Raw genomic sequence first — 16,922 nt, 5'->3', positions numbered from 1 at the left:
GTAGTACAGATGTTATTTTTATTACAATAATATAGAGCAGATTATAACAACAGATTTGAATCACTGATGAACTTCCAGAGCTTTCAAACCATTCTAATATAATTATGTATTCAAAGCCTATTATAAAGTTCCTGTTTTGTATAGACATCACTTCACCTTGGGCACTTTCCTCTTCACCGTGGCATCGCTCTTCTTGCCGAGTCTGTTAGCAGTTTTAGTTTTTGGTGCTACAGGAGGCTTGGGGGCCTTCTTCAATGTTTTCTTTTTAACAGTTTTCTGCAAGACAACAATTGATTAGGATGTTTTTGGCTTGAATAAATATAGTCTTAAGTAGCAGCTGTTGAGCACTGACCTCCAGTTTAGGCTTTTTGGTTGGGGTTTCCATGGGAACCAGCTGCGGGATTTCCTCCTCCTCATCTTCCTCCTCTTTGCCGTCGTCTCGAGGCACTGCTTTATTTTTCTCGTTGTTTGGCTCCTCTGTATCAGCTTGTTTATCTTCGGTCTCCTTGTTTTTCTTCGCAGCTTTCTATAAACATTTTTGTTTATAAAAAGTATAGTTATTTTTACTATACTTTGACACATTAAAAAAAACTTTTCTCATGGAGGGTTTTCCACCCATTTGTCTCATGGAGATGTCATTGCTTTGTCAAGAATATTCCACAGTATAACATTAAACTTAACCATCTTTATTGAATTGTAGCTTTTTAAATCCTTTATAATATCTTGAAAATCATGATTTACTGCATATCCCCAGATCTGACCTGTGATCTATGTGTGATCCCTGCTTGTCTCCATAGAAAGTGATACATTTAATGTCAATATGTGGAACATTAAAAGATACACTATGTAACTTTCTGGAGGTGGCATGTCACCTGTATGATTCCATGGAAATAAAAAGTTAAAACCATACATTGGAACATTCTCAACGAAAATGAGGACGTTTTAAGCCATACTGTGGTTTATAGCAAAAGGAATAACATTTCCATGGAAACAAGCACAAATAAGAATCAGATATGTGGAGATGCAATCCCATTTGCACTTGTAAGGATGCATGTTTTTCAGTGCAATAAACACAAAAAAAACCCAAAAAAAAAAAATCTGCCCCTATGCCTTTAATGACCTCTCTATGAAGACAAGTAGCGAACCGTCCACCAGAAAACAGCGCAACTTTATTTTTGCCCACCAAGAAGCAACCAAATAATAAAAAATATCTGGTTAAACCCACCTCTTTTTGTCCTCTCTTAGTCTTTTTTTTCATTTCTTCGATCAAAGTAAGATGACTCAGGTCTGAGGTGTAAATGGGCAGTGCCACAGAATTCTGGCTCTTCAAATGGATGATTTTGATCATTGGTCCTTTCTATAAACACAAATAACACAAATGGCTGTTTTTGTAACGCAATGCATATCACATTTGATATCACATTAAAACACACACATTATAAAGCAATGGTAATTTATAATTTGTTAATTTATCATTAATCGTTAATTTATCATTTATAATATCATAATAATAATAATAATAATAATATAATACTTACTATTCTGATATCGACCAAGACCATATAAAACTACATATGAAAGGTCAAGATGTGTCTTATTCATGTCATTTTGTATGTATCTATACTTGTTCAAATGAGTATCTCGTTTCAGTACTAGTTTCTGGATACACATTTTTTCTTGACAATCCAAAATGGAAAACTAGAATAATGGCTGACAATGTTGTCCATTGCTAAGGCTAAAAACAGTTTTGTTACTTCTCTCTTACTATCCCTTTAGTTTTAATTTAACACAGCATATCCAGTAACACCATCTGCCATAACCTTATTTAGTTAATCAAGCAATGTAGTCTGGCACTAGCCCCTTACCATAAACATGCAAATAATCAAGCCAATTGTGGTCAATACAAACATTTCTGACAAAAACAAAAAAACAAAGCTTTTTAATCTCACCGTTCGCATTTTTTCCATTACTGTTAGGACTGTGGCCTCGATGTTTTCTGTCACCTCATCTGCCGTCATACCGGAGTGTGCCACACGAGCCATGCTGCACAGGGAAAGAGTTTATACATGCTACATGTGCTTTTCGTGAATTATATTTTATTTATTTTGTATCCAACAATATAGGATTTACCAGCAGCTGCCTTTGTTGGTGACTTTCAAAGTTGTTCCTTGGACTAGCCTCTGGACGTCTCTGGCCAGGTTCTTGCTCTGTAAGTCCACACACAAAGGTTCTCTGCAGAAAAACATTTTACATTTACAATTTGCAATGACTTATAGATTTATTTTTAGTTTTATGTTACATAAAATAAATTGAAGTTCTTACTTTTTCCTCTCATAGAAGTGTTTTCCAATGTGGGATGGCAGCAGACGGCGAATGCGGTCGTCAGACAGAAACAGGTCGAAGTTTCCCAGAAGGCGGCGTTTGGCCTCATAAGGCTTGTACTCCTTCTTTAGTGTCTTGAACGGGATGACCTGAACAATACAGGGATATGTTTAATAGGAAATAATGCAAACACAGACTGTTTTGACTGACAGACTGACCAGTGGAAAAAGTTAAGTACCTCAGAGATGCAGGTGACCCCTCTCTGCTCCAGCAGCTTCTTGTAGAACCTCTGGGTCTGGTCTGGGGTCATGTTGGGCTCATCTCGAGTGAAAAGGCACACTTCATCTGTGTCGGACCTCTGCCCGTGGGGCAAGGGGCTGCAAAACAACACATATAAACATTTTGTTTAAAACAGAGCCGGGTGATTGGAAAACACCAGTAATTGACTAATTGCTCCTCACATGCGGATAGTCTGAGCAGTTTTGGGAATCTTCCACAGAGTGAAGAGCAGGCTGATCTGTTGGGTTTCATCCAGTAGCAGGGAATCTTTAGTCGACTTGGTTTTGAGGAAAGCTTGTAACGCCTGAACTGCCTTTTTCACCTGATATACAACGTTATTTTAGAAAGAGAAGCGATCAAACAAAATACAGAGCCTGCATTATAGCTACGAAGCTAATGCTAGCTGCTATATCATCACAAGTTAGACCATTTTAACAATAGGTGTCATGGAACAGAAAGGGGTGAGTGTATTACAATGATTCTCTAAAGCTGTTAAAGCAAAATAAAAACGTACCTGGGCCCGATCTAATACAACGTCTTTATTTTCCATATTTACAGCCATGCTGTCCGCTTCACGTGGAGCTCCCGGTGGCGCATGCGCAATCGCCGTATGCGTACCACGTGACACACAAACTAAACTTTATTGGAGTTTTTTTCAATTATAAATTAAAAAATTAAAAATTTCAATTATTTAACAATTATATACCCTATATATAATTCTAGCAATATAAATTTACTCTAGTAAGATCCTGCTATTTGTTTCAAGAACATTGAATGGACTCGTCGGGACTTAGCAAAGTTTGCTCACTCAAAATTAATATTTTCTAATGTTGGAGTGGAGTGAGCTGAAGGTAAATCTAGAAATACAATTTTAATAAAAATGTATTATTATAAAAAAAACACTTTTTTGCAGCTTGATCATTTATTTTCAGTTCTGATTATGTAACAGCCACGTCTGTTTATCCAAGGGTCATCAGAGTAGTATGTGAGCTCAAACTATTTCCGATAGAGAGAGACCAAACTAAACATTTTGTGTTGCATTCCCGCACTTCTTAAACACAAATCAAACCCCACTCATTCTAAAGGGAGGTGTAGTTGGTGACTATCATTAATATAGGCTAACCCTGCTCTGTTGCAGAATATGAGATCCATGTGTTCTTTTCGATAGCTTTTCTTCCCCTGACTCAGGACCACAGCATCCATCTCCATTCTAAAAACAAATGGCATGGCTAGCCAACAGCGCTGTTAGCTGTGGGAGTACTGAAGGGGGCGCTACATTAGTGGCATAGCTGAGCTCTCAATATGAGAAAGCTGACACACTGGAATTGGTCTCTGCTTTATATTGTTCATAATAAAAACTGATTCAGTCTTGTTTTCTTCATATGACGTGATGCGTTCTCCTCCACACAGGTCTTCTCCTCTCAGCATAGTTGTGTGTGAGGAGAGCAGCAGGTTGGGTGGGCTCCAGCAGCATCTCTCCTCTGATAATGAGTGGAAGATCTCCATGCATGCTGCCACTCGCTTTAGTCCTTTTCTGCCACCAGCTTCAGCACTTTACCAATGGCGATGGTCTTGCCTACACACATAGACAGTAGAAAGGCATTGTTGATATGACTCAGGTTGAATAAATGTACAAACCACCTGTGTTCTTACCCTCGTCTCGCAGTGTGAAGCGTCCCATCTGAGGGAAGTCCTTAAAGGTCTCTAAGCAAATGACTCCTGATGCCCGCAGCCTGGCGATGCACACCTGGTCCTGTTTCACAAAGCGGGGGCGCTGTTTGCTCTTCTCTCCCGTCTTCTTGTCCACCAGACAAATTAAGGCCTGGAAGAAACACAGTATGTTATCAACAAACTCCAGTTCTGCAGTTAAACCAGTGATAGAGGACAAGGCAAGTTTGTGACTTACTGCAATTTGCACTTCTTCAATGCAGGTGTGAATGTGAAGCACTGCATTGTATCCAGGACAAATGATTGACTTGTGCTCAATGATGACGATCTGAGGAAAAAAATATAAATAGTTTAAATCTGTAATTATGATATTTTAATATTATGTACATGCTAGTATATTGTTTTGCTGGTATATTGCATAGTGTGGTCCTCCTTTGAGCAGAGGTAGGTAGTACTAAGTTACATTTATTCATTACCTTTTTAAGGAAATTGTACTTCTCTGAGTACTTTTCTGACACCATACTTTTACTCATACTTGAATAGTATTTTGTTTGATGTAAAAGTACTCTTATTGGTTATTTTTGGTTGCTCTATCCTAGATTTTGTGTATAATTTGTTTTGACCGTCCAATTAAATTCATTTCAAATTATAAATCAGATGTTTCGAACTGTAGTCCTATTCTAGACCTCTTTTGGGTCTAGTTCAGACCTGAAATAGTCCTGTGAGAAATGTTTGAGAGCCACTGATCTAAACTGTTTTCCTGTGTCAGATTGAGCAGCAGATGGCGCTGTGCTGACCTGTGCGTCGAAGGTGCGCCCTGAGTGGCAGAGGTTGTCGGGGCTACAGAGGATGAAGCCCGGCAGGATCTCTTCTTCCTCGATGCCCTTCAGACGCAGTTTCAGGTTCTCTCCTGGAGCCGCGTCATCTGTCTCCACATCATCGCTCAGCAGGCTCAGCACCTCCACTGTGTGCTGAGGGCGATGAGGATACAGTCATGACAAAACAGACGGATTAGTTTAAATGCATATGAACAGCAGCTGTTGTGATTGATCAAAGATTACACACTATGCTTGCTCATAGTTTTTATGAATACTGCAGCATTTACATAAGGATAGCTTTTACAATGAAGGGCTTTTTCATTTCTACTTTTTTCTTTAGTGAAAAAATTGGACATTCAGCAAATTGTTAGAGCTGACACAAAGTCCACCATAACACAACATGACTTGATTGTACTTATTTTAATAGGTTAATATGTGATTTGACCTCATTATAAAAAATATAGTTAGTTATAGTATAGTAAAATTAACTACGTTATATTCAAAGTACATCTTCCAAGTCATCTCGCGACCCCTAGCTCTGTGCCTTGCGACCCTCACTTTGGGAACTACTATTAATGTCAGTACATTCTGAGCACACTCCAAATCTAGACAGTAATACAATCTAGCAAAAGACACAAGGCAAGAGTTCACAGTTATTCATTTTGATATGATTCAGTTATACTTTTATCACTACTCACTACTTGCTGTAGTTGTCAAATTAGCACTGGGTGATTTCAAACATTTACCTCATTATAATTGATTTGTATTGTTATAGTAATGCTATTGTTTATTTTTGTTTTGTGGACGGGTTCAATTGACGTGAAAATAGTTTATTTTTTCATATTTATCTCCACTTTGACAGGTCATTTTTTTTCTTTACCAGTAGAAGTGTAACAAGAGTTATGTGTGTCTTTGGACTAAATCTTCCTCCTTAAAGAAACACGAGCCTTTGCTGAAACACAAACTGGTGAGGTAACAGAATCCTCTTTTTTCCACCTGAGGGGAAGAGCTGGTTTGGTTTGGTCTGTAGGAGCCTTACCCTGTTTGGCATCATGACCAGCTGCTGGGCTTTGCTAATGCATCCTGACTCCAGTTTCCCAAGGACCACTGTGCCCATGTCCTGTAAACACACAAACGCACACAATGTAAAGAGTGTACACACATCTTCTGCTCCAGTAATCTGGGAATGTGTCCTGTATCTAATAGAGGAACCATGTCCAGAAATAAAGAAGGGTTTGTTTTGCATGTGTTACTACAATTAGCATGCAAAAATCTGATATGGACACTGGACTCAAGTCTGTAATGTAAACCCATCGTGTAGAAAGAAGAAATTGTTCATCTAATGGAGTGTTTTGGTGATAAAGACACGATTACATGTTTTTATTGCTTTATATCAAATCCTACTACTACAGATACAAATATACAAAATACATTACTTTTAAGAGGGAGTTACACTTATCAAAACATATTTAGATCACTATGTTACATTTTATTGTTTTGAAAATGCTATATTTGCCAAAAACAACATATTAACCTGTTTAATAAGTTTAATTTCCTTTGCTCCCAGACACTCCCATTTCAGAGCACTATCGCAACACAATCAGCATGTATTTCACAAATGAAACTACTGCACATCATATCAGGTTTGTGAAGTTGTAGTGTATTGTTTTGTATCCTTTTGTATATTTATGGAAAATTTCTTAGTGGGAGCATGGATGACTTGTAGGCATGTGTTTGAAGAGGGAACAAGATTAAATTTTGCATAATACTCCCTCTTTAAGATACACAGCTTGTATCTATATTGGCATGGCGATAATTAAGTAAAGCAATACTGTATGTTCTAAGACAATTGTATATTCACATAAAAAAGATGATCCACTTTCAGGTTTGAGTACGGCTGTGTATAGGTGCTTCTCGTGGATACTATGGATAAAAATTAGCATAGCATCCAGTTAGCCATAATCCTGTTACATCAGGCCAACACCAGTGGGGGCTTCTTAGTCATATAACACTACATAAGGCTCTTATGCAACCGCAAGACATGAGCATATTAAACAAGACCACGAAGGAGACGTTTGACAAAAAGTGAAAGAACCAAAGCAGCTTCGTGGATAACAAAAATAAACTGCATTCAGCTCACCTTATACTTATCTACAATTGGCAGTCTGACAGGCCCATCGCTGGATCTGGTGAAATTTGGCAAACTGTCCAGGTGGGGTATAAATGGCAATCCCCTGATGACAGAACACAATCTAATTATATCTACATTAACAGACGTTGTTACACATTGCATGTTACAGGTTTTCATTTTTATAAAGACGTCATTTGATGGTATAGTACCTAGGGTAAATATTCATCATGTCTGTACACCAGTTAAAGCTACCGCTGTAATGAGATTGGTCGACCCAGCCCTCACAAATCACCACTAGATGCTATCTACGTTACTTTTGTCTGATAGAGCACAGGTGAGCGTCAACAAAGGCCAAGTGAGGGCAGGTGAGAACAAGTTTCACAGCTGCCATCTACAGATAAAAGGAATAAATAAAATAAACGTATAAATGGTAGCTTTAAGTGACAAAAAAGTAATTTAAGAACAAAGATTAGGGAAAAAATTGTTCAAAATAGTGGAAGTTCTGATGGGGAATCCTTCTAGCTATGTCATCAATACACAAAATTCCATCCAAATGCAGAACAATTTGCACACAAGGAAACATTTCTCAAATAGTTTAAACCTTCATTTAACAAAATAGGGATGGTGTAATTTTTTGTTAAATAATAACTACTGTGTAAATTTGGCCCTTGTTTACAGTATGGTTGCTAGGTAACATTTATGGAATTGCTACGACATAAAGCACATCTGCTGCCCATATCCAACCAGGAAGTAAAATTATAGACCTCACCAAAAGTATAAAACTAGGAAAGAAATCTAATCATACTTTAATCATACTGACTACATGTTCAATACTACAGAAGACACAAAATGGCTGACTTTCTGTTGATTTAAAGGCGGACTTACGTGTACCAGGAGCAATCTGGCACTGGGTCTTTGAGGTTGGCACCAGTGAGTCCAGAGCAAGGCATAAAGTGGATGTCTTTCTTGGGATTGAAACCCACTTTTTTCAAAAATGGCACCAGCTTTTCCTTACATTCCTCGTATCTTTAAGGCAGAAAAAGTATTCTTATTATTATTACATTTCTGGAGTTGTCTGATTATTAAAATTAGGGATGCACCAATCTGATACTGGTTTCAGATATTGGTGTCGATACTGAAAAATTTACTGGATCGGATATTGGCTAACAAATATTGGTTCAACCGATATCCTGGTTGGACACATAAATTTATGTAATAAGACAATTTACTGTTTGAATCTGTATTTATACAAAGCTATTGTGTAATTATTTGAGGGATAAATAACAGCTACATAACACATTTGGATCAGTCTTATTTTATTTTTGTTTAAAGGAAATAAATTATGTTTTCTGTCTCTGCACTGGTATTGGTTAATATCAGGTATCGGCAGATACTTAAACTATAGTATCGGAATCGGTATTGGGACTGCAGAAAACTGGATCAGTGCATCTCTAATTAAAGTCATATGTAAACAGTGAAAATCTGATGCGAGTAATCTGCAGTACCATGAACAGAAAGAAATTAGATTACCCGCATCAGATTTTGTGGTAATAATCAAATTTTTGTGTAAACAAAGATAGTCACATCTGATGTAAGCCATCTGATTTCTTTTGACTGTCTTTGACCTGTGCAGATTTTAAGAATAATAATGAAAAATCAAAAGAGAAAATGTAAGACTGAAAGAGCTTTTTAAAGCTCATTGTACTTCATCTTCTAAATACAACAGTTACTCTAAAAATACATTGATTAATTGTCACATGTCACCAGGTGTGTCCAGATTTGTAAAAAACACACTAAGAATCAGATCTAGATTAGGGCATCTGATTAGTTATCTGATTTTTACTGGTCACGACATTGGACCTGTGCTTTCTGTCAACCACCAAAGTTTTTTTCTTTGTATCGTCAGTAAAACTGTTAGTAATACTAGTCTGTGCACCTCTCCAGACTCCAGTTGACAGTGGGGTCATCCATCTTGTTGACGAGGACAATGAGATGTTTGACTCCAGCGGTTTTAGCCAGCATGGCGTGTTCCCGTGTCTGCCCCCCCTTCTCAAAGCCTGTCTCAAACTCGCCCTTTCTGGCTGAGATCACCTGAAAAAATAAATACAAAAAATAAATATTCAAATAGAGCCAAAGGGACATTTCCATGACATCACAGCTTTTCTATGGTAGAAAATGTCTTTAAAATGCAAATGTTTAGTTTATGGTTTATGATTCATAGTTCTTTTTAAGTGGGCCTACTCTCATAAAACAAAAACTGGCATAAAGTTCAATGCATTCTCTGTGAATAATGAACTATGGTAATTATTATGGTGGTATTATTCAAACTTTTTTTCTGATGGAGGGTACATGATCTGTTTGTCTTCATGGAGATGTTATTGGTCTGCCTGGCATGTTCCATAGTACGACATTAAACTCTATCTTCATGGAAAAAAGCAGGTGTAACCAACAGGCCAAGTTACAAATCAGGATAGGTGTGTGCATGATTGGTGGGGGTTGGGGGGGACGATGGCACAAACTGTCAGTCTAAATCAGGGCAGCTATGGCTACAAAAGAATCCACGAATGTGGATGAGAGGCTTTTGACAATCAAGTGTAAGTCACTTTTATTATTAGATAGATATGTTTCATACTGGAACATTCCAGGCAGAGAAAAAACATCCCCATAGAGGCAAGCAAGTGGTAAACACTTGGTCTCAGTCTTGATCCTGTTAGATCGGAGTGCTGCCTTTGACACTGTCAATCCTCTTGCAGAGACTAGAGGACTAGGGGTGGGCATCTCTGGTATGGCACTGAACTGGTTCAAGTCCTGTCTAGAAGATAGGGAGTATACAGATGACACTCAGATCTATGTCTCACTGCAGCAGGTGAATATGGACCAGTGGATTCACTCTGCCACTGCATCCAACAGATCAGTGTGTGGAGGAAAAACAACTTTCTCCAGCTAAACTCAGACAAGACTCAAGTCATCATCTTTGGCCACAGAAACATAGAGAAAGTGTCAGCAGTCACCTCCAGTCTCTCTCTCTAAAATTTTCAAATCAGGCTAGAAATCTAGGGGAAATAATGGACTCAGACTTGAGCTTTAACAGCCACATCAAATCAATAACATCTGCAGCTTTTTACCACCAAAAAAACATTGCAACCTTGCAAAGGTATACTGTCAAAACCAGACTTAGAGAGACTTATCAATGCATTTGTCTCCAGTAGCTTAGTCTACTGTAACGTCCTGCTCACTGGCCTCTCCAAACGAGCCTTAACACAGCTGCAATACATCCAGAACACTGCTGCTCAGCTCCTGACTAGAACTAGGAATTACGAGCACATAAGTCTCTGCTCTGGCTTCCTGTAGCTCAGAAAATAGACTTTAAAGTAGCTCTGTTTTTGTATGAGTCTTTCCATGGACCAGCACCAAAGAACATCTCCCACATGTTAGAGCCACATGAACCATCTCACACTCTGAGGACTTCAGGGACCGGCCTCCTACTGGTCCCAGAGTCAGGACTAAACATGGAGAATCAGTGTTTCAGTTTTCTGCAACTAAAAGCTCGAACGGTCTTCCTGAAGATGTGAGACAGGCCTCTACTCTGACAATATTTAAATCCAGGCTCAAAACTGTTCTGTTTAGCTGTGAATATGGCTGAAAGGTTTTTATTCTGCCTTTTCTCCTTTAATGTTAATTTTATGATGATTATTTATGTGTTGATTTGTTGTATTGTGATTTTAATGACTGTCTTATTCTGTAAAGCGCTTCAAATTAGTTTGTGTACACATTGTGCTATACAAACAAACCTGCCTTGCCTCGCCTAAACACTCTACCAGAAAATTTACATAGTGTACCTTTAAATACCCATCTTCCCTCCATCTGAAATGATCTATCTCTCAATTCTCCCATTCTTGAATGTTGTGAATACACGCTATTAGATGTTGCCATATTTATACCAGCACGGCGAGATCGGCCTGTGACGCCCCTCCGATCATGTTTGGTACGAAGCTCTTGTGTCCGGGTGCATCCAGGATGGTGAAGTGCTTTTTCTCTGTCTCGAAGTAAGCACGTCCCACCTCCACTGTCTTCCCCTTGTCCCTCTCCTCCTGGTTTGTGTCCAGGGCCCACGACAAATACCTGAATAAAAAAAACCAAAACAAAACGTGAGCACTCTAAATAAAAGGGTGCGTGGGCGTGCAGTCTTTTAGAACATGAAGCATATCAGTGGTTATTTACTGTCAAACAAAAGAGAAGCGCGCTCACCAGGTCTCTCTGTTCTTCTCTTTAGCTTCTCTTTCATATTTCTCCAATGTTCGCTTGTCCACCATTCCAGTCAAGTACCTACAGAAGATACAGACTTAACTAATAATGCATAATTTACAAGTGAATTTATAAGTGATCAGGTTTATTTTCTATCACAACTATCCGGTCAAGGTTAAAACTACAATTAGAATCTGAATGAACCAGTTTGTCTGCTAGGTTTGTGCAACAGGTGACTCAATGCTATTACAACTACGTACCTAAATATAGAGTATGAATGTGGCAATAATTGGACAGTGGAACATAGAACTTACATGATCTGTCCTCCAATAGTTGATTTTCCAGCATCTGAAAAAGGGAAACTTGATTAAATACATGATTAACACATATATAAAAAATTAAGTCTTGTCTGTTGAGACTACATTCCTCAAAACCCTACTACATGTTATTTAATGTAATTTAATATTTCTTCATATTTTTCATCAGTGTCAAGGTTTTACTGACTAAACAAAATAATGAGTACAATTACAAAGATTTTGACTAAAATTACTCACTTTGTTTGTTGAAAAATAAAACTAGACATAAATGAATGAAGGAATAAGTGGAGACTAGATCCGAGTACCACTGTTCAACCTCAGAGCCCTAAACCAGAGCATTTACAAACATCCAAGGAACAACTTACCAGATAACTGATCATACTGAAAATAAACTACAAAAAATATTATATATAGTCTGGTTATATGTACTAAAGTATAATATAGTATTATTTAACAAACCTTGACTAAAACTAAAATTATTTTTATCCAAAAGACTAAAACTAAGTTAAAAAATTCAAAATGAACACTAGTAGATTGTTGTTCAAACTCTTCAGATTTTTTTTTTCTATTTAACTTTGTAGAGCAAGAGGTAAGAAAACAGCCATTGTTAGATTTGCAAGGCTTGTTGATACAGGCTCAGAGCTGACGTCCATTTTGAATTCCTTATGCTAATTTAAATGTAGAAGAAAACTTTCTATTATTATAACAAATCCCAACTCTATGTGTACATTACGTTCTAGGGTTGTCAACGGTATCAAAACTCAGATACCATTCGATACTAAAACCTGCTACTCACCTGAGCAGATATTGATACTAAAAAAGTCACGTTGGACCTTTCCTGAATAGTTCCATCTCGAGCTATCAGAACAAGTATAAGACACATAGACTAGTATACAACCATTGTCCACTATGGAACCTACCTGGACGACTGAGGGATTACACAGATATAACATCACATGGTAATATAATAGAAAGTACTATTATTGAAAATCACATTCTTTTGTCTAAATAAAGCGATTTCTATTATCAACGTGGTAGCAAAATTTATATTGAAGATCAAGTCTATTCCTTCAAAATCTGGCATGAAATTGTAGTATTTATAGAGTAGAGCCACATACCGACATGTCCGATGAAGACCACATTGACGTGTTCCTTTTTGGGGGCGTCTGGAGGAGGGGGGGCCACTTTGGGCACGGGCATCTCCTCCTCTTCCTCCTCCATCATCTCCTCATCCTCCTTCCCCGCGGCGCCCCCCTGCCCCCCACCTCCGCCCCCTCCACCGGGCTCCTCCTTCTGCTCCCACGTCTCCTCCTCTGTGGTCATGTCGGCCTCGGTGCCTCCATTCTCCACGGGGGCTACAAACAAATGCAGGAGTCATATCGTGAAAACAGCTACAATTGGGACTTGATGGGAAAGCAAAAAAAAAAAAAAAAAAAATCAGGTGGCCATGTTGTTTAGATGATTGACATGTATTGATTTACCAAAGTAGCTGTTAACTTTTCAGTGTTCTCTCAAAAGGTAAAAGCTCCTCGATGTGCACTGATAAGCGTCTTAAAGAGGGTGTATTTTAGTTCTCTGGAATATTAATTGCTAACACATAACATATTTAGATCACCACGTTACCTTTTATTCTTTTGAAAATGCCACGTGCCAAGTGACTTCCACTTCAAAGCCCTTTCACAACACAACTGGCGTGCATCCCGCTAATGAAATTACTGCGCATCACATCAGGTTTGTGAAGTTGCAGTGTATTGTTTTGTAACATGCTTTTGTATATTTACTGAAAATTGTTGTGTGGGAGTATGGGTGACGTAGGTTTGTGGGCTAAGCATTGGACAGAATCTTACAGATATTTGTAAGGAGGGTTCCAAAAAGGCCCGAGGCATCGCTAAATTACTCAAACATGCATGGATTACATGTAAAACCTCTTCAGGCATGTTTTGATGAAGAAACAACATGGTAGAGAGTTCCAAAAAGTTGATTTTGTAGAAGACCCACTCTTTAATAAAAGCAAATCTAGTTGCAATTGCAAATTTGTCATCTCAGGAAGGCCATGATTCCAAAAAAAACCTAATCTAATACAAATTTTATCAATGTTTATGAATACAGCGTTAAATATAAAGCCGGTATAAAACATTTGCGGCACTGTCAGCTCCGGAGGATAAGATAGCGGTGCTAAGAGGTTGCGCTCATGTTCTAGAATTTGATTAACTCCAGATTGAGGGTGGGGCCTGTTTAACTCTGATGGAGATTCATAGTTTTTGAAAGAAATATCCAATCTCATGAGCCGCAAAACCTTGTCATTATTTGTTTAGAATTGGCTCCACAAACTTGCCATATTAATCTTGCAATCAACAGCTATCACATCTTTGGAGGTGAATAATGGCACCACTCTCTACAGGTATTATGGAAAAAAAAAATCACTTAATAATTGTTCATTTGTGCTCTCAGAGACGACTTTGAACTTAATGCCAGTTTTTGTTTCAAGTAGATAGGTCCAGTAATTACAGAGATATTAAAAATAAACCAGGTCAACAAATCCTCCAGCTCATATTTAAACTAAAGGGTTTTTAGAATGTTGGGATTTCATATTCATGCTTCTCATTTTGATATCCGGCGATGTTTTCATATATATTGTATTGATATGATATTGAGAAATTCACAAATATTTAGCTACAATATTTTTTTCTGAACTGCTGCAGTCTCTGTATATCAATGAGTCATTCTCAGTTAGTCTTCAGTGCATCAGAAGTGTTTTTTTAAACAGACTAGACAGACTTATAAGACAAACCGAATGACTCGATATAGATTCAATTCATTCAGTGTTCTAAAGCAGCTGACATAACTTAGAACAGGCAGTTCCCGACCAACACCACATGCATAAAGAAACTAGTTAATTATGCATTCACGCTAACAAGTACAATGGTGTTTAATGTTCTACATGCATTACTCCTCATTTAAAACTAGGACAGATAACAGCTATCAACTTTGTCTTTTATGGTACTAATTTGTGTGGACCTGTGACAAACCACCACCTCTTTTTTATCTTCGCGTGGCATTGTAAATCATAGACGATTATTAGATGGATGAGACACAATTTCCACAAGACAAGATGAGACATGAGATTGGGTTCACGAGAACGAGACAAACAAGATTTGGATATACTTAATATTAAATAAATGTTAATGCTGCAGTTATGGCAACAATAACATTTTTAAATATTATTTAATATTTTAGTTGTAATTGTAAACCTGTTTTGAAACGACAGTGATGTAACCCTTTTTGTTCAATCTAAATATAAACTAAATGGATAAAAAAAACCTTAAAAGATCATTTTCCTCATGTGTGCACAATCTTGTAGTAATGTTATCTTACGAGATCTTGTCCCATCCCTAATGGTTATCAATAACATGTCATAATGTAACTACTAGCTCTATGGAAGGCAAACATGCCACCAGCTTTATATAACTTTAAGAAGAAGACAGCATTTTTTTCAATGGATGAAATTCGTGAAAGCCACAGCCTACTAAACTGGGAATGCTCCGGAGAAACCAAACCCTCTGGATGTCTTTGGAAACACAGTGGTGTGCATATCTGAGGCAGGACCTTGGAAATGCACTGTGACAGTACACCCGTCTGCCAATGGGAGATCTATTTTGAGCTGTGGAGCAGAGTGGCGGTTGCATCATGTTAAATGAAGGCCCACGAGTGCACATGAGTTTACAAATGCCGGGCTCTGAATATGGTTTAACATGGTTTTTGGTGTTACAAATTATCTCAAGTGCTTCAGATCACGTCCTCTTATGTCTTCCAAAGCTTCACCTGCTCTGTTAAAAGCCCGCGTATGATCAGGCTGCCTTAATGAAAAGCACATGTGAGGAGTGGACGCATACCGGCTGTGTCTGCCACCTCCATGCTGGCCACGGGCTCTGCGTTACCTTTGGAAGAGACACAAAGCACATCAAACTTTCAGCACTATTAATACACAATGATGATGCGGCTTGTCTGACAGTCGTGGCCGATAATGTGTCGTAAATATGTTTATTACACGGTGATAATGCGTCTCTAACAGCCACAGTGACTTGTTGATTAGTGAAAAGGCGATAAAACCATAGACAGGGAGTACTGAACAGCGAGTTGGCACTGAACAGGCTAACTTAGCTTCTTTAGCACAAGCGCTAGCAAGTTAAGCTAACTTCCACCCAGCTGTCGGGTAACGGTATTCACCCACCCTCTGAAGCCGGCATGTCCACGGTACTGGTCTGGAGGAAGCTGGGCACAAACACCGGAGCGTTCACGTTGGGGACAAAGGGCTTGGCGTTGACGTTCAGAGAGGCGAAGGCGGCCGGGAGCTCCGCCGCGGCAGCCGGGGCCTCGGCATCCTCCTCCAGCTCCCACGAATCCGGGGCGTCTGTCGGATCCATCGCTCCTGTTCGAGAGTAGAGTTTTCCCGCAGTAGAAGAGGATAGTGCCCGAGTGAGTCCGGAGAGGTGCGTGTATTTGCTGGTGTGTTGGTTCAGACTCTTAGCAGCACGTTTGAACAAGTTCCCATTGCTTTGTTAAGCCTGGCTTTGGTGAAGCATATGGATCTCGCAGCGGACGAGAAGTGCTCTACAGCCGCTGCGCCCCGCCCCACCGCTAGAGGCCACCACTGTACCGCCACCGGATAAAGAGAGAGGAGGAGTAATACTGGTTTAATAATAATAATAATAATAATAATAATAATAATAATAATGATAATAATAATAACAATAATAAAAATAATAATAATGATAATAATAATAACAATAATAAAAATAATAATAATGATAATAATAATAATAATAATAATAATAAAAATAATAATAATGATAATAATAATAATGACAATAATAATAGCAATAATAAAAATAATAATAATGATAATAATAATGATAATAATAATAACAATAATAAAAAAATAATAATGATAATAATAATAATAATGATGATAATGAAAATAATAATAATGATAATAATAATAGTAATAATAATAATTATAACAATAATAAAAATAATAATAATGATAATAATAATAATGATAATAATAATAACAGCAATAATAATGATAATAATAATAATAATAACAATAATAATAATGATGATAATGAAAATAATAATGAT

At 37.9% G+C, this 16,922-nt stretch overlaps 2 protein-coding genes across 2 annotated transcripts; both read right to left on the bottom strand.

The window, feature by feature from the left end:
- Positions 1-3,211, bottom strand: rsl1d1 (ribosomal L1 domain containing 1). Its single transcript, XM_033984222.2, has 9 exons — positions 3,116-3,211; positions 2,784-2,923; positions 2,561-2,699; positions 2,323-2,471; positions 2,131-2,232; positions 1,950-2,043; positions 1,226-1,357; positions 353-526; positions 1-276 (listed from the first exon to the last, which is right to left on the bottom strand). The coding sequence occupies exons 1-9, from the start codon at positions 3,161-3,163 to the stop codon at positions 148-150; spliced, it is 1,107 nt and encodes a 368-aa protein (XP_033840113.1). The 5' UTR covers positions 3,164-3,211; the 3' UTR covers positions 1-147.
- Positions 3,212-3,504: 293 nt separating this feature from the next.
- Positions 3,505-16,411, bottom strand: gspt1 (G1 to S phase transition 1). Its single transcript, XM_033984221.2, has 14 exons — positions 16,012-16,411; positions 15,674-15,718; positions 12,899-13,135; positions 11,778-11,811; positions 11,467-11,544; positions 11,160-11,340; positions 9,155-9,309; positions 8,104-8,244; positions 7,228-7,321; positions 6,127-6,207; positions 5,067-5,240; positions 4,508-4,597; positions 4,255-4,423; positions 3,505-4,177 (listed from the first exon to the last, which is right to left on the bottom strand). The coding sequence occupies exons 1-14, from the start codon at positions 16,202-16,204 to the stop codon at positions 4,125-4,127; spliced, it is 1,725 nt and encodes a 574-aa protein (XP_033840112.1). The 5' UTR covers positions 16,205-16,411; the 3' UTR covers positions 3,505-4,124.
- Positions 16,412-16,922: the final 511 nt, after the last annotated feature.

The sequence above is a fragment of the Periophthalmus magnuspinnatus genome, chromosome 19 (assembly GCF_009829125.3).
Source record: "Periophthalmus magnuspinnatus isolate fPerMag1 chromosome 19, fPerMag1.2.pri, whole genome shotgun sequence".
NCBI lineage: Eukaryota > Metazoa > Chordata > Actinopteri > Gobiiformes > Gobiidae > Periophthalmus > Periophthalmus magnuspinnatus.
This window is presented reverse-complemented; position numbering and strand designations above follow the sequence as displayed.